Genomic DNA, 19528 nt, shown 5'->3' on the forward strand with positions numbered 1-19528 from the left:
TCATCCACTCACTTGATGTAGTGCTGCCTACTTCTTCCTTAGCCTGTATCGTTCTTTTTCTGTGCCTGCCCTCCTCTCTTCCTATTTCTCCCATCTTTCCTGTCACTTCTTATTGCTTTTCTTTCCTTTACAGGTGGCTTTACATTGAGTGACAAGCCAAATGGTTTCCTGTAAGCCAGGAAACCATTTACAACGCTGGGTGGTAACCATATAACCAAACCATACGTGCTCCCTACGTGTCAACAAGTGGGTTGGTGGAGGGTTAGTGCCCCTCCCCGTAAAACAAATAACTCAAAGTCAAATGGCCACCCCTTACGGGATTATGGCGTCTGGCAATAGATAGATAGACAGACAGATAGATAGATAGACAGATCATACAATAACAAGGTCACCAATTATAATATACGACTATAGATTACCTCTGAGTCAGAGTCATCTGTAATTCAGGAGAAATTGAATTGTGTTTTTCGTCCCGTTTTCTTCAGCTTCGGGCCTTTGTGTATTACTGACGAGAGAGAGAGAGAGAGAGAGAGAGAGAGAGAGAGAGAGAGAGAGAACAAGGGAATGAGGTAAAGTGGTTGTGTGTGTGTGTGTGTGTGTGTGTGTGTGTGTGTGTGTGTGTGTGTGTGTGTGTGTGTGTGTGTGTGTGTGAGAGAGAGAGGATATTTTGGCAAAGTTACATAAGGCTGGGTGACCTAGATTTGACCCCCAGGCTGGTGTAAGAGCCCCACCCCTCCCTCCCCTCCCTTCCCCTCCCGTCCACTTCCCTTCCCTTCCCTCCCTTCCCTTCCCCTCGCCTCCCCTCCCCTTCCCTTCCTCCCCTTCCTTCCCTCCCCTTCCCTTCCTTCCCTTCCCTCCCCTCCCCACGAAGGCTGCCCATTTATCACCTCCCCCCTTTTTCGCCCCCCCCTCCCTAGTACTACCATTCTCTCTCTCTCTCCAACCTCTCTCTTTTCTTTCACTCTATAACTACCCCGCCACTCTCTCTCTCTCTCTCTCTCTCTCTCTCTCTCTTCCTTCACTTCTCTCCAACCTCCCTCTCTCTCTCTCTCTCTCTCTCTCTCTCCATCTTCAGTGTTGAGTTGTAAATATAGAATAACACTAGAATATGATACTAGTCACGAAGAAGTGCTATGGAAAGGATGCAGAGCCGTAGTATTGTTTCACCTTAACTTGGCCCAGATTTTCGTCCCATAGCACTTCTTCGTGACTAGCATCATCATCTATACTCCTTTCACCTTAACTTGGCCCAGATTTTCGTCCCATAGCACTTCTTCGTGACTAGCATCATCATCTATACTCCTTTCACCTTAACTTGGCCCAGTTTTTCGTCCCATAGCACTTCTTCGTGACTAGCATCATCATCTATACTCCTTTCACCTTAACTTGGCCCAGATTTTCGTCCCATAGCACTTCTTCGTGACTAGCATCATCATCTATACTCCTTTCACCTTAACTTGGCCCAGATTTTCATCCCTTTGCAGCTTATTTCGCGTAGCTCAATCGCACAAAAGACAATGCTACGGCTCTACATCCTTCCCGTAGCACTTCTTCGTGACTAGCAGCATATTCTAGTGTTAATCTATTGTTACATATTACCTATCCACCCCACCCACCCGCCCACCTATCCACCCACCCACACGAGTAACCCCAACCATGTGAGGGGCTGTAGTGTAACCCTTTGCTTACTACAGAGATTGCCCACCCCCACCCACACCCACCCCCACACCCACCCACATCCACACCTACACCCTCCCGCCCACACACCCCCCACCCCCACACCCACCCCACCCCACCCACCCTGCGGTCATGCGCGTGGGAGGTGACGCTGCCTCAATATCGACCTGTGACCCCTGACCTAACACCCTCATGCCGGGAACAACTCTCTCTCTCTCTCCTCTTCATATTCCCTTCCACTCTCCCAACTCACTCTCTCTCTCTCTCTCTCTAAATATATCTCAATTATATACAAGGCTCTATCTATTTTTTCTATCTATCTATCTATCTACCTAAATCTATCTAAGCTGTACAAGACTCTCTCTCTCTCTCTCTCTCTCTCTCTCTCTCTCAGGCCAACGACCCTACACGTTGACCTATTTCTCCACAGCCACGCGTCTCCCTAAACACCAGCCTCTTATCGATTTATTTTCGGATCTTAAATGCGAATATTATCGAGATGAGAGAGAGAGAGAGAGAGAGAGAGAGAGAGAGAGAGAGAGAGAGAGAGAGAGAGAGAGAGAGAGAGAGAATTATCGTGTAGGCCTCTTAATCCCATGGAGAGAGAGAGAGAGAGAGAGAGAGAATTATCGTGTAGGCCTCTTAATCCCATGGAGAGAGAGAGAGAGAGAGAGAGAGAGAGAGAGAGAGAGAGAGAATTCTACGGTGTACACACATAACATTTCACTTACTCATGAATATTTGTACAGCGCTGACATACATACATACACATACATACATACAGACACATTCATATACATACATACATACATAAACATTCCTCCATCCATACATACATATATACACATACATCTATCTATACATACATACATACATACACATACATACATACATAGACACATACATAAAGACACATTCATATACATACATACATACATACACATACATACATACATACATAGACACATACATAAAGACACATTCATATACATACATACATACATACACATACATACATACATAGACATACATACATACAGACACATTCATATACATCCCTCCATCCATACATACATATATACACACATACATCTATACATACATACATACATACATACACACATACATGAATAGACAGAATTCGTTATAGTAATGTCTTAGCTTCTATCACACACACACACACACACACACACACACACACACACACACACACACACATACACATTACCACCACCACTACTACTTCCACCACCATCACCACTATCACCACCACTACTACTACTACTACTACTACTACCACCACAGTCACACACCTCGACTGGGCAAGCGTCTCGGATTAACCACAACCACAACCACAACAAAAACAAGAGCAAGAAAAACAACAGAAAACAACAACAACAACATTTTTACTACATCCTCGATTTTCCTCTCTCTCTCTCTCTCCATCCATTCATCCATCTATTTAAGTACTTTATCTATCTATCTATCTATCTACTTACCTACCTACCTGTGTATCTATCTATCTATCTATCCATATCTTTCAAACTACAGAAAGTACCTGCCTGAGAATCTATCTGTCTATCTATCTATCTATCTATCTACCTGCCTGCCTTCGTACTTAAATATCTATCTATCTATCTATCTATTCTAAATCGGATAATTCTGTCTACACACACACAAAGAGAGAGAGAGAGAGAGAGAGAGAGAGAAAGAGAGAGGGAGGGGGGGGGTCTAAATACTTGGTGACCTGACAGGGGCTTGGAGGGGTAGAAGGCACGGAAATAACTCTCTCTCTCTCTCTCTCTCTCTCTCTCTCTCTCTCTCTCTCTCTCTCTCTCTCTAACATCAAAAACAACACACAAAGATACTATTGTGTAATACAGAAAATAAATCGCTAAGGAGCAGGCATCACGGCGCCTCCCTGGCCACAAATAGGGAAGATGAAGGCAGGATCGTAAGAGTAGTTGGAGACGAGGACGAGGAAATGAAGTGAAGATGACAGGAGAGGCAGAGCGACAGTGTTCAATGTCATTCTGATCTCAAAATACATCTTTTATTGAGTGGTGTGGTGGTGGTGGTGGTGGTGGTGGTGGTGGTGGTGGTGGTGGTGGTGGTGGTGGTGGTGGTGATGATGATGATGATGATGATGATGATGATGATGATGATGATGATGATGGTGATGATGATGGTGGTGGTGATGGTGGTGGTGGTGGTAATGATGATGACGATGATGGTGATGGTGATGATGGTGATGATGATGATGATGGTGATGATGTTGATGATGGTGGTGGTGGTGGTGATGATGATGATGATGATGATGACGATGATGGTGATGGTGATGGTGATGATGATGATGATGGTGGTGATGATGATGATGGTCGTGGTGGTGATGATGGTGATGATGATGATGGTGGTGGTGATAAGTCAAGTGCCCTCCTTTATCACCACTTAGGGAACTCGCTCTTTCACGTACTCCACCAAACACTTAACACTTCTCTCTCTCTCTCTCTCTCTCTCCTAACGTCCCCTTCTCACTCCCTCCCTCCTCTCTCCCTCTCCTTCGCTCCTTACCTCTCTTCTCCCCATTCCCTTCCTCCCTCCCTACCCTCTCCCTCCCTCTTTCCTCTCCTCTCTCCCTCCCCGTCGCAGCCCCACACCCATCCATCATCATAAACAGACAGGGCAGAGCTTGGCGATAGATAGAATAGATTGATGGACAGGCTGATAGATAGATGTAGCTGGAGAGACAGATAGATACAAGCGCTTCACGGCACTACTGCGTGGTTCAGCACTTCCTCAAATAAGCGCAGTTTTTGTACCGCGCTTCGCTGTGCTCAGAGCCCACGATTTATGTGTAGAATCATGGGACAAAACAATGGGAAGAATCATAGGCAAAACTATGGTAAGAATCATGGGACAAAACAACAGAATCATGGGACAAAACAAGAATCATGGGACAAAACAAGAATCATGGGACAAAACAAGAATCATGGGACAAAACAAGAATCATGGGACAAAAAACTGGAAAGAATCATAGGACAAAACAGAAAGAATCATAGGTCAAAACAATGGTAAGAATCATGGGACAAAACAATGGTAAGAATCATGGGACAAAACAATGGTAAGAATCATGGGACAAAACAATGGTAAGAATCATGGGACAAAACAATGGTAAGAATCATGGGACAAAACAATGGTAAGAATCATGGGACAAAACTATGGTATGAATCATGGGACAAAACAAGAATCATGGGACAAAACACCTGTAAGAATCATGGGACAAAACAAAGAATCATGGGACAAAACAACAGAATCATGGGACAAAACAACAGAATCATGGGACAGAACAATGGGAAGAATCATGGGACAAAACAATGGAATCATGGGACAAAACAACAGAATCATGGGACAAAACAATGGTAAGAATCATGGGACAAAACAATGGTAAGAATCATGGGACAAAACACTGGTAAGAATCATGGGACAAAACTATGGGAAGAATCATAGGACAAAACTATGGGAAGAATCATAGGACAAAACACCCACTTTTGACATTTTAAAATCGACAGTAAGCAAAAATTGGCGCATCTGTGACCCAATCGCAACCATCCCGTCAAGTTTCACCAAAATGCTTATTCCAGTTTTGGCTGACACACACACACACACACACACACACACACACACACACACACACACACACTGGTATACAAAATGACTGTCTCCATCCATCATACTTTACCTCCATGTCTCCACTTACTTCTTCCTCCTCCCTTCCCTTCATCTTTCCTCCTTACGTCTCTTCCTTTCTTCTTTCCTCCTCCCTTCCCTTCCCTTCCTTTTTTCTACTCCCTTCCCTTCCTCTTTCCTCCTCCCTTCCCTTCCTCTTTCCTCCTCCCTTCCCTTCCTCTTTCCTCCTCCCTTCCCCTTCTCTTTCCTCCTCCCTTCCCTTCCTTTCCTTTTTCCTCCTCCCTTCCCTTCCCTTCCTCTTTCCTCCTCCCTTTCCTTTCTCTTTCCTCCTCCCTTCCCTTCTCTTCCTCCTCCCTTCCCTTCCTCTTTCCTACACCCTTCCCTCCCAGCCACCACATTCAAAGTTCTTCTCCACTGCCTAGTTATACAAACGTTCCTCAACTCCCTCCCTATCCCCTAAAAGGATGATGGTGGACTGCAGGAGGAAGGTAGCTTTAGCCTGCAGTCCGCCTGATTCACCTACTACTACTACTACTTCAACTGCTACTATTACTACTACTCCTTCTATTTCTACTACTACTATGGCGCTACAACTACTACCATCAGAGTACTACTACAAAAATCACCTCCATCCATTTGGGAATTATATAGTGAGGATCAACACTAACCCTCATATTACAATCCACTGGCCCCAAACTCGCCAGCCAATGTACTTACAACCTTATCTATCTATCTATTGCCAGACACCTTAATTCCGTAAAGGGTGGCCACAAACAAATCGCCTCCATGTCGCCCTGTCCCCCGCCATTTCACTGCCCTGCTCCCAACTCACACCCCCCTCTCTCCTATACCTCTCCACTCCATCCCTCCATCTCATCCTTGGCCTCCCCCTCCCTATCTCCCTCTCCACCTCACTCACATACACTCTCCTCGTCAGTCTCTCTCTCCATCTTCTCCACATGGCCAAACCACCTCAAAGTGTTTCTCCTAACACTTCCTATCACATCCACATCAACACCACAACGCTCCTTTATATCCTCATTTGTCAGCCTGTCTCTCCATGTGACTCCACAGGCTCCTCTTAAATAACTCATTTCCACTGCTCTCACTCTTGACTTGTGTCTCTCCAACAACGTCCAAGCTTCACTTCCATACGTTAGAGTTGGTATCACAATACTGTCATGTAGTAACTTTTTCACTTCCATGCTCACTTCCCTGTTTCGTATCACTGCCTTCAAGAAACCAGCACTCTTTCTTCCTTGCTGTACCCTTTCACACACTTCATCCTCCAAACTTCCATCCTTACTCATCACACTACCCAATTCCTCACCATCCAACCTCGCTGTACATTCACTGACTTCACTTCTCTCAAAGACCATAACTATACTCTTCCCATCATTCACCTTTAGATTACGTTTCTTACACACTCTCCCAAACTCATCCACCAAGCCTTGCAGTTCCCCTTCGTCTTCACTCAACAACACAGTATCATCTGCAAAACAACAGTACAGGGAGTTTCCATACACAGTCCTCTCTCATTAGGGCTCCTCCAACATCCACTGCCCTACCTTGTATCTCTTTTATAATCCCATCCATATACAGATTGAACAACCATGGAGACACGACACATCCCTGTTTCAACCCAACCTTCAAAGAGAAAAATTCACTCAGTTCACTATCCACATGCACTGCAGCCTTGCACCATCATACATACTCTTCACAGCATTCAACAACTTCCCATCTACTCCATATATTCTTAATACTTTCCACAAACCTTGTCTATCCACCCTGTCATATGCTTTCTCCAAATCCATGAAAGCCGCATACAACTTCTTTCCCTTCTCTAGAAACTTTTCCACTAAAGATCTAAGAATGAATATCTGATCTACACAACCTCTTCCCTTCCTAAAGCCTCCCGGTTCTTCTCCAACTTATTCCTCTGCTATTTCCCTAACTCTGTCAATAAGTATCCTACCATACACTTTTCCTATTACACTACGAAGACAAATGCCCCTATGATTACCACATACTTTTTTTCCCCTTTTCCTTTGTACAGGGGAATAATTATACCTGACTTCCAATCCTCTGGGACTCTACCTTCCCCCCAGGCCAATCTGCACATCTTCCACATCCACTCTACTACTATCTCTCCCCCATGCTTCAGCATTTCACCACACACTCCATCAATTCCTGGGGCTTTCCCTTCCCCATTTTAACTTTCTTCATTGCTTCCACAACTTCCATCCTACTGATTCCTTCCTGTCTTCTCACCTCTATCCTCCTCCCAGCCATTCCCCAGCCACTTATACTCGCATCACTTTCATTCTCAATATTCAACAATTCCTTATTCTCTCCATCTGCTCAATTTTTCTCCCTTCTCCACAAGTAATCTATCATTTTTATCTTTCACTCCCCAACTTACTTATCACCCTGTCTAACTCTCTTTACCTCTTTCCAGAACATTTTCTTACATTCTCTCCACTTAACAAATTCCATCCACATTCCTCATCCACTCTCTTCTTATTCTCTCTTACTATCTTTCCACTTCTCTTTTCCTCTCTACATGTAACTCTCTCTTCTGGCTCTCAACTACTTCCATGCCCCTACTTTCCATCCACTCACCATATGCGCACAAAACATATCTGTGCTTAATAGCCATCAATCTAATGATCAACTTCCAACACATCATCCATCATCATCCAATCCTACATTGCCCCATGAGCAGCGCAGGAGCCCAGGGCTATCTCAGCCATAAAGACAATACCTTTATCTATCTATCTATAGCCAGATACCATAATCCTAAAAGGGGTGGCCTGAGTTAGCTGTCTTACAAGGAGGGGGACTAACATTACGCCAACCCACTTACTGACATGAAGGGAATACGTATGGGTTGGTTATATGGTTCCGACACAGTGTTATAAATGGTTCCATGTAATTTTGAAAAAAATCACTAACAGACATATGAGAGAACATATACAGTACTCTTTTTACTCTAACTTGGCCAAAAATTGCCATCTTAAATACTGAGGTGCAACATTAAATAACCACCAGAATACAATGCTAGTTATTAAAAGTGCTATGAGAAAGACGTAGAGCCGTGGCATTGTCTTTTTCTGCCACTGATATATGTGAAATAAGCTGCAAAAGGATGGAAATGTGGGCCAAGTAAAGGTGAAAGGAGTAAGGGAATAAAGGCAGACTCATGGTACTTACATGTCTTATAAGCGTCCTTCACAAGCTCCGAGTCGAGGGCGTGGTGCATCTCATACAGTGACCGACCCACCAACTCATCAGCAACATAGCCACAGAAATCTCCCACACTGAAACAGAAAAACCAACATTACTACTACGCCGTTTTTGGTTCAACTTGGCCTAAAATTGCCATCCTTCCATCTTGAATGCTGAGCTGTAGAAATAGGTTAACACTAGATTACCATGCTGGTCATGAAGAAGTGCCATGGATGGGATGTAGAGTCATATACTGTAATGTAACACAAAAAACAAGCTTCTTATTTTAGCTTGGCCTAAAAATGCCATCTCCCCATCTTGAATGCTGAGGTGTAGAAACAGATTAACACTAGACTGCCAAGCTAGTCACGAAGACGTGCCATGGATGGGATGTGGAGCCGCAGAATGTAACACGAAAACCAAACTCATCACCAGACCCTTTTTTATTTCACTTGACCTAAAAATGCCATCTTCCCATCTTGAATGCTCAGTTATAGCAATTGATTAAAACTAGATTATGGTGCTAGTCACAAAGAAGTGTCACAAAAGGGATGTCGAGCCACAGCATAGTCTTTTTCGGTTACCGGCATAAATGAAAGAAGCTGCAAAAGAATGATGTTATGGGCCAAGGTGAAAGAACTATATCAATGACACACAATAAATAAAATCCTTACTACCACAACAGCATCTTGCAAAGTGATCAAACTACCAATTCATTTTGCTTCACTTTCTTTGTTTTTAAAGATTCCAACATGCTTGCAAGCATCGGCCTTGGTCACCAGAAGGAGGCTCCCCACACTGCTCAATCTCTGGCAGCCTCCCTATTCGGTACCTTATCCCCGAGGTCACACTCTATAATCTCATCCTCAACAATGCATCTGTTGAATCTGTCCACACTCCAACACCATAATTTAAATTATTAACACACAGCATCCAATACAGAGGATGGATGGGGCTGGAATGTATTGGTGTTGTGATGAGGAGGGGTAGACTGAGATGGTTTGGGTATGTGGAGAGGATGGAGGATGACAGTTGGGTGTGGAAGGTGAAAAGTGTGAATGTCAGAGGCAGGGTTGTGATAGGCAGTCTAAGACCTGAAATGAGGTCATAGAGTGTGACTTCAGGGATAAAGGGCAGCACATGGAGACTGCCAGAGATTGAGCAGAATGGAGAGCCGCCATTAGGTGACCAAGGCCGATGCAGGCAAGGATGTTGGAGCCTTTACAAATATGAACAATACAAACAAACAAATGCATAGGCCACAAATCCACAAAACTCATCACCACCTAGCCCCAGGCTCCTACGCTCCTCATAGGGCAATGTAGGATGGATGATGGATGGATCATCATCATCATCATCCAATCCAGTGTTGCCCCAAGAGGAGTGTAGAAACCCGGGGCTAGGCAAGTTGGTCCAGTCATTTAAGATGAAAGTGACCAGCCTCACTCATCCCTAAGTGGCATTACATGAGTAATAAACCCCAACCACACCTTGGATATAAACCTGCACAGGCCCAATCCGATTGGAGCACCTTAATTACCCACTAAACCACCAAGTGCCATGAACTGGTTATATGGTTACATCCCAGCGTAGTAAATAGTTTCCTGGTGTACAGGAAACCATTTGGCTTGTCACTTAGTGCAGAGTCACCCGTTGACAGAAAGAAGAGGAAAGAATGAAGGAAAGAAAGACGGAAGAGGAAGGAAAGAAAGACAGAAGAGGAAGGAAGGAAGAAAGGAAAGGGCAGTCACCAGAGAGCAGCACTACATTGAGTGAGTGGATACACAATGTACCGGTATGTCAGTTAATTATAAATATAATAAACAGCAGCTTAATAACTCATCACTCACCAATTCCTCACCTATGTAGCAGCAAAACTCACCCACACTACAACACAGAATGAATCATTAAAATCACAACAAACATCTTGTACAGTGATCTAGTCACCAATTCTTCTGTCACATATCCACAGAATTTGCCCACCCTACAATACCACAATCCAAAATATTAATAACATATTACATACAACACTGATATTCCCTAAACCTCAACTTTGCCATCATCATCATCACCATCAACATTTTCAGTTTTATGTCTGTTTTCCCAAGCTACATCATCATCATCATCATCTATTCTGCACTAGCAATTTTGTTGTTGTTGTTGCTGATCACCCTGCCAGCAAGGCTCAAGGAAGAGTATGGAGGTTTGTTTCCTGGATGGACACCACATTTACCAGGTCTGATCAGAAGGTAGCCAACCATAGGCTTTAAAAAAATAAATAGCTAACCTGTTGAGCTAGGACACTATCCCCCCTCAAAGTAGGCCCCTTCTGACATGACACACATAGCCCAGTGTTCTTTCCTCTGCCTGGAACATTTTTCAAAGTCAGTTTTTGGTATCTCCTGCAGATGCTTCGTTGCATTCGTCGTGATCTCTTCTCTTGGATGAACGTTGTTCAAGACATGCTGGAGTGTGCAAATTGTGAACCAGACTTTCTGAAGACTGTTATTACTGGAGATGTGATATGACTGTACTTGTATTCCCCAGAAACCAAAGCACAGTTATCCCAGTGGAAGCATGCAGGGTCGCCTTGGTCTGCAGCAAGATGAAATGCACTCAAACGTTGACAGTTTTTTTCGACTACTGTGGTGTTGTGCATCACCAATATGCACCAGAAGGTCAGGCTGTCAACAAACATTACTACCTCAACGTTATCTGCCTTCTTCATGACGCAGTTTGGCGGAGGAAACCAGACCTTGGGAAAGTGGCAAGTTGGAAGCTGCATCATGACACACCCCTGCCCATTCTTCTCAGCTGATTCAGAAATTTTTGGTCAAGCACAACATCCTGCAGGTCTGGCAGGCTCCCTGCTCACCAGACATGGCTTCGTGCAACTTTGGTTATTCCCCAAACTCAAAACTCTGCTCAAGGGTTCTGACTTGTGACAAGAGATCATGATGAATGTGACAAAGCACTTGCAGGAAATAATGAAAACCAACTTTCAAAAATGCTTAAGGCAGTGGAAAGAATGCTAGGATACATGTCAAGTCAGGAAGGGCCTACTCTGGGGGGGGATTAGCGTCTTAGCTCAACAGGTTAGCTATTTATTTTTTTAGAGCCTAGGTTACATACTTTCTGAACAGAACTCGTACACATCTCGACCCAGTTAACAGAGGCCACATCACCCCATCATTTGTTTATACGATTACCACCCAGCACTGTAAATAGCTTCGTGGGTTACAAGAAACCATTAGGCTTGTCATTCAGTGCAGTGCTGCCTAATGTGGAAAGATAAGTAACAAAACATAACAGGAAGATAAGGAAGAATGAGGAAGTGTGAAGGACAGACTCTGTGCCATGCTATGGTGAAGCGCTGTCCACCACCAACTCACTGCATGGGACCGCCTGCAGGGACGGTTGCTTGCATGTGGTTAATGGGTCTGAACAATAACAACAACAACAAGTACTCTGGGGGTTGTATTTTTGTTGGTTAAGGATGCTCCCTGACACCTTTTCCTACGCAATTTATTCTGAGTAGTACACCTTATTGTCCTCCTCTGTGTTAAATAAATCTTTCTAATATCACCATACTCTGCATAAATAACATCTCCCTATCTATCTATCTATTGCCAGACATCTTAATTCTGTAAGGGGTGGCCACAAACAAATCACCTCCATGTTACCCTGTCCCCCGGCATTTCATTGCCCTCCTCCCAGCTCACACATCCTTCTCTAATATACCTCTCCACTCCATCCCTCCATCTCATCCTCAGCCTCTCCCTCCCTCTCCCCCCCTCCACCTCACTCACATACACTCTCCTCATTAGTCTGTCACTCTCCATCCTCTCCATTAACCAACCATATCCAAAAACCGACACCTCTATGCAATGGGCCTCCTTGTATGCTGCTGTACTACCTGACGTGTGGGTTATTTGTGGCTTGGGTGGTGAGTGATGGCGACCGTCATCCACTCACCTGATGTAGTGCTGCCTGCTTCTTCCTCTACCTTTATCATTCTTTTTCTGTCTGTCCACCTCTCTTCCTATTTGTCACCACCATCCATTCATGTAATATAGTGCTGCCTACTCCTTCCTTCACCTTTATCATTCTTTTTCTGTGTCTGTCCTCCTCTTTTCCTATTTCTCACTATCATCCACTCACTTGATGTAGTGCTGCCTACTTCTTCCTTCACCTTTATCACTCTTTTTTTGTTTCTGCCCTCTCTCTTCCTGTTTCTGACCATCATCCACTCACTTCATGTAGTGCTGCCTGCTTCTTCCTTCATCTTTATCATTCTTTTTCTATGTCTGCCCTCCTCTCTTCCTATTTCTTACCATCATCCACTCACTTGATGTTGTGCTGCCTACTTTTTCCTTCACCTTTATCATTCTTTTTCTGTGTCCTCCTCTCTTCCTAATCATCCATTCACTTAATGTAGTGCTGCCTCCTTCTTCCTTCACCTTTATCATTCTTTTTCTGTGCCTGCCCTCCTCTCTTCCTGTTTCTCCCATCTTTCCTGTCACTTTTTATTGCTCCTCTTTCCCTTTCAGGTGGCTTTACACTGAATGTCAAGCCTAATGGTTTCCTGTAAGTCAGAAAACCATTTACAATGCTGGGTGGTAACCATATAACCAACCCATATCCATTCCCTATGTGTCAACAAGTGCGTTGGCGGAGGGTTAGTGCCCCTTCCCATAAAACAACTAACTCAAAGACAAATAGCCACCCCTTACAGGATTATGGCATCTGGTTACAAAGAGGCAGGTACACATAGAGAGATAAATCAACAGACAGATAAAACATTGCAAAACATACTAGTATAAGATGCATTTGAGGCTGAATTACAACATTTTTGGGAACATAGGCACACACCCCACTGTTGGCAGGCCTAATCTCAGAAAAATAAAAAATGCAGCTCACCCCAGACCCCTGGCTGAATGTCTCAAACTTCGGCACTTGGCCCATCTACATATCATTATTCATGTGTTGGTTATAAGATTTTCAGGTACAGGAATCATGAAAAATTTAGACTGACCCTTTGTTAAGCGACCATGGTAGGCTAAGTTACAGTACTTATCTTAACGCTACCAAATATCACCACAGACCTCCACCATCACCAGTACTGGCCATCGCTAATAACTCTAACCACTGTCAACCAACAACACTAACATTATCCATCATCACCAGCAGCTGTCGGCTCCACTGGCGCCATAACCACCAAAACAAACATCACTACTGGTTGTTGGCAGCTGGTTACACTTGACATTCCTTGTTGTTCTTATTATGTACTGAATAACTATATTTGTAATTAATTACTATAATTACAAGTGTATAACTATATTTGTAATTTATTACTATAATTACAAGTGTATAACTAGATTTGTAATTTATTACTATAATTACACATGTTTAACTATATTTTGTAATTTATAATATTTAGTTGCTAATCATTCTAAAGAAATTTGGGAAACACTTTTGTAACTGTTTACACTTTACATCCCTTGTTGTTATTATATACTGAATAACTATATTTGTAATTTATTACTATAATTACATGTGTATAACTAGATTTGTAATTTATTACTATAATTACACATTTAACTATATTTGTAATTTATTACTATAATTACACTTATATAACTATATTAAATGTAATTTATAATATTTAGTTGCTAATCATTGTAAAGAAATTTGGGAAACACTTTTGTAAGGAAGGTGTTTGGAGATCATTTACAGTACCAGTGGGCCCACCACAGCACTCAAACTACCACTTGCCAGTAGCCCAGGCCTACCCAAAGCCTGACCTTCAGCATATAAGGCGTAGGGTGATTTTCTGGGCCATTTCTTTGGGGGAAAAAAGCACACCTTTTGTGCCTGAAAATATGGTATCTATTTATCTATCTATTGCCAGACACCTTAATCTCATCAAGGGTGCCCACAAACAAACTGTCTCCACAATGCCTTATCATCTGCCATTTGGCTGCCCTTCCCTCAACTCACACATCCCATTTATCTCTCCACTACATCCCTCCATCTCATCTTTGGTCTCCCTCTTCACCTCTCATATACACTCTTGTAGTCAGTCTCTCATTCCCCCCCCCTCTCCATTCCACCTCATCCTTGATCTCCTCCTCCTCCCCCCCCTCTCCACCTCACTCACATACACTCTCCAAGTCAGTCTCTCATTCTCCATTCTCTCCACATGGGCAAACCATCTCAAAAACAGTTTACATCTAATCTTCCCAAAACACACTTTAAACAAATATACTCTGGGCTGCAGCAAATATTTCTTTTGCAATCAAAAGGCTACAGTAGGATTGTGAATGAAGAGTTGGGAGGAAGGATGGGACTGGAGTGTATTGGTGCTGTGATGAGGAGGGGTAGATGGAGTGTACTGGTGTTGTGATGAGGAGGGGTAGATGGAGTGTACTGGTGTTGTAATGAGGAGGGGTAGATGGAGTGTACTGGTGTTGTGATGAGGAGGGGTAGATGGAGTGTACTGGTGTTGTAATGAGGAGGGGTAGATGGAGTGTACTGTGTTGTGATGAGGAGGGGTTGATGGAGTGTACTGGTGTTGTGATGAGGAGGGGTAGAGAGATTGTACTGGTGTTGTGATAAGGAGGGGTAGATGGGGTGTACTGGTGTTGTGATGAGGAGGGGTAGATGGGGTGTACTGCTGTTGTGATGAGGAGGGGTAGATTGAGGTGGTTTGGACATGTGGAGAGGATGAAGGATGACAATTGGGTGTGGAAGGTGAGAAGTTTGAACATCAGGGGTAGGGCTGTGAGAGGCAGACTGAAAAAAAACCTGGGATGAGGTCATAGAGTGTGACAGAAAAGGGACTGAACAGGGGGGCTGCCAGAGATCAAGCAGCAAGGAGCGCTACCATTAGCTGACGCTTGTAAGCATGTGGGAGCCTTTATAAACAATACAATAAGCATTTGGGGGGGGGGGAGGGGGAGAATTATTCATGGATTTCACCATTCATGTGGGCATGTGTCTTGTATTCCGGTGAGCATGAAGGAGACACATAACTTCAACACCTTCTTACCTCCAGCCAGTCCTTAAAAACACCATATTCTTCACCTTCCACACAGGCTTCCAATATCTATCTATCTATTGCCAGACGCCTTAATCCCATACGGGGTGGCCACAAGCAAATCGCCTCCAAGTCGCCCTGTCCCCCGCCATTTCACTGCCCTGCTCCCAATTCACACACAGCCTCTCTCATATACCTCTCCACCCCATCCCTCCATCTCATCCTTGACCTTCCCCTCCCTCTCTCCCTCTCCACCTCACTCACATACACTCTCCTTCTTCTATATCATCTATCTTTTCCCACTTTTATATGAGGCCAACTATATTACATTGTTTAAAAGGCTCCAGCATCCTTCCATGCATCAGCCTTGGTCACCTAATGGCATCTCTCCACACCGCTCAATCACTGGCAGCCTCCCTATTCACTCCCTTATCCCCGAGGTCACACTCTATGACCTCGTCCCAGGTCTTTGTCAGTCATCCTCTTGCAACCTTACACTCGACGCTCACACTTCTCCCCTTCCACACCCACTTCTCATCCTCCATCCTCACACCACATGGCCAAACCATCTCAATCTACCCCTCCTCATAACAACACCACTACACTTCAGTCCCATCCTTCCTCTCAACTCTCCAATCACAATCTAATAAAGTAATAATAATAATAATAATAATAATAATAATAATAATAATAAACAAAAAAAATAAGAATAAGAATGGGTATAAACACAGAAATAATAATCTCATCCTTGGTCTCCCTCTCTCCTCTCCCCCTCCACTCACACAGTCACTCTTTCCTGCACACACAAAATACACACAAAATTTAAGAGAGAGACATGATAAATATGAGGCAGACAGGAAAGTATGAGGAGGTATGAGGCTATGAGAGTATGTGGTAGGGAGTGTAAGAGAGAACAGGAATTAATGGAGAGAGAGAGAGAGAGAAGATACAGGGTCAGGAGGAGGGAAAAATACTGGTGTGGTGATAAGATACACAATACAATGGGGGAAAACAGGAAAAGAAAAGAAAAAAAAACAGGAAAAAACAGGAGAGAGAGAGAGAACTTCCTTAATTTACTGACAACTGAACAGGAAAGATGTGAAAAAAAAATAAAAAATAAAAAAAGAGGGAAGTGAGAATATATACAATCACCTTAATTTACACAGGACTCAACAGCAATAAATAAATAAATGAACAAGGAAGCATATACGATGCAACTTACAATGCCTGCCTATAATGCAATACCAACACAAACACAAAAAGCCTTACTGTGAATCTCATGTCAATTTCTGTCTTTGCTGTGGATTTCATACCAACATCTTGTATCGTACTGTTCGTGTCATTTATAAAGGCTCCAACGTGCTTGCATGCATTGGCCATAGTCACCTAATTGCGGCTCTCCATGCTGCTTAGTCTCTGGCAGCCTCCCTATTCTGTCCCTTATCCCTGAGGTCCCACTCTATGACCTCATCCCAGGTCTTTTCCAGTCTGCCTCTTGCAACTCTACTCCCATCTCACCTTCCACACCCAACTGTCATCTTCCATCCTCTCCACATGCCCAAACCATCTCAATCTACCGCTCCTCATCACAACATCAATACACTCCAGTCCCATCCTTCCTCTTAACTCTCCCATCATAAACTAAGTCCCCCCAGGCCCTGCATTCAAGGATGCACTGCACATACACCTAATCACTGTCATTTCTGTACATTTGATCCTACAAACAGCCTCTTCCTTTATTACCCATGTCTCACTATCATACAGCATTAGCCTACACCCTTAACACATGCCGCATACAAAGATCCCTTAGCACGGATGAAGAACCCTCTCAATGTCAGGAAAGGCAACAGCTCCCTGAACTTCCTCCAACCACTCCTCACCCTAGCCACAGAGCTAGCTCCAGCCCCACCTCCAGCACATAACATGTCCCCCAAATAACAAAACTCTTCCACACACTCAAGATCAATCCTTTCGTGCCTGACAAGCTCCACGTGCTCTCCCCGACACACCGAACACACAAACTCAGAATTATCTCACAGTCTACCTCTAATACCGTTACATCTCTTATGCACCCACTTATCACAAACACTGCACGATGGAATTATTTCCCACGCCCTTGTGGCAAATAACACTCGCCACTCTCCCCCTTCTTTGACAGTACTGCCACCAGCCCTAGGTATCATCACTTTTGTTTTATCTACATTTGCTCTCAAAACCTTGTGCCCATTCTGTCTCTCCATTTCCTAAATCTTTCCTCTGCCTCTATTGCATTCTCTGCAATCAACACCAAGTCATCAGCATACAATATCTCTTATCTGAAGTCACATGAAAGAGCTTCAAGTACCATGATAAACAATAAGGGGCTCAAGACTGATCTCTGATGCATGCCAACATTCACAGAAAACTCATCACTCTAATCTCTATTCACTTTCACCTGCATGCGAGCACCCACATTCATATCCATAACCACTCCAACCAGCAGCTCCTCAATTCCAAGCTTTCTCATTGCCTATTTCACCACCTCTGTAGGAACTCTGTCAAAGGCCCTCTCTAAATCAACAAAAACAAAGCAGTTTCCTTTTCTTTCCTATATATTTTTCCTGAAGCTGTTGAACAATGAATATGGCATCAGTTGTCCCTCTGCCTGGCATAAACCTAAACTGCAGCTCATCGGTACTAAATCTTTCCATTACCATACCTTCTAGGACTCTCTCCATTACCTTCATTATCTGGCCTATAACATAACAACAACAAACCTGCACAGAAGCTTACTTGTCATCAACGTATGTGAACTTCATATCAAGTGAGTGTCGGCTAACGAATGTCTGTTTATCGAGGGGGAATTCAATGTTGGATGGATGGGGCACAGGAGTCGCCAGGGCCACCAGCCAAGTCTGCTCCTCCTTCTTGCCCAGCAGCTCTCCACTCACTTGCACCACCTGCCAAAAAACACACAATTAACACTCCTAGGCTCATATACAACCCTCCCACCTGAATGAGGTAATCTGGAGTTAAACTGAAATAATATATAAGGGAAACACAACCAGAGTACAGTGAATGGCATCAATATTAACTCACTCAGGCTCCTATGGCTCACCAAATGATCATGTGCTGTTACCGAGGCCTGTATTCTTGTTGCGTATGGACGCACTCTAACACCTTTTCTTAAGTGACTTACCATATATGCCGGCATAGAAGTCAACATTTTAAGCATTAAAAAATCTCTCTAGGGGTTGACTAATACGCCAAGCATAAAGTTGTTGATACATGGCAGAGATGAAAAAAAAGGCCGTGGCATATACCAAAGGAAGAGAGTGACGCTACCAGCAGGCCTACAGCCATACGTTAGCCTACTAATTCTATCATGCTAGTCTTGTACTGTAACTTTTATAAGAGATCCAAGTTTTATATATAGTACTTTTTCTCACCTGGTTAATTTTTTGTAACTGAGACAAAGTTTTAATAAAAGGAAGTCATGGTTACCAATAATTACCAATGTTTACACCTAAAATGTGAGGAGTATCCTGTGTTGTGCACCCTTCCACAAATGTAAACAAACACCAACTGGTTAATGGGTATTTGAGATGGTGACTGTGACGCGATTATTGCAGACTTTCCATGGACAGACACGATACGTGTTTCACACAATTTTGCTACTGTACAATACAGCCTAAGGGTTTATGGAAGTTAGTTTCAAACAGTGTTGGCATTTGATATTACCATGCTATACTACCAATGTTTCTGTAATAAGTTTTAAACACCATACCGTGATGTGTTTACAAGTAACAACAAATAAAATGATGTACCAGCGATGTGAAAATTACTCAGTCTTTCAGAACATGGCAGTGTAATGGATGTGGTATGGCCTTGTTTGTTTCTGCTATATAACACAGGTTT

General features: G+C 43.5%; 1 protein-coding gene across 1 annotated transcript in view; it reads right to left on the reverse strand.

The window, feature by feature from the left end:
- The window catches only part of LOC145418758 (uncharacterized), a 186383-nt gene that overhangs the window by 125815 nt on the left and 41040 nt on the right, over positions 1-19528 (reverse strand). Inside the window, exons 4-5 of the mRNA XM_080287093.1 lie at positions 18404-18570; positions 8578-8684 (exon numbers count right to left, since the gene is read on the reverse strand). Of these exons, the coding sequence (XP_080143219.1) occupies positions 8578-8684; positions 18404-18570 (274 nt within the window). The remainder of the gene's footprint in view (positions 1-8577; positions 8685-18403; positions 18571-19528) is intronic.

This window comes from Coenobita brevimanus, chromosome 116 (assembly GCF_032717465.1).
Source record: "Coenobita brevimanus isolate Jiangsu-jjx chromosome 116, ASM3271746v2, whole genome shotgun sequence".
In the NCBI taxonomy this organism is placed as follows: Eukaryota; Metazoa; Arthropoda; class Malacostraca; order Decapoda; family Coenobitidae; genus Coenobita; species Coenobita brevimanus.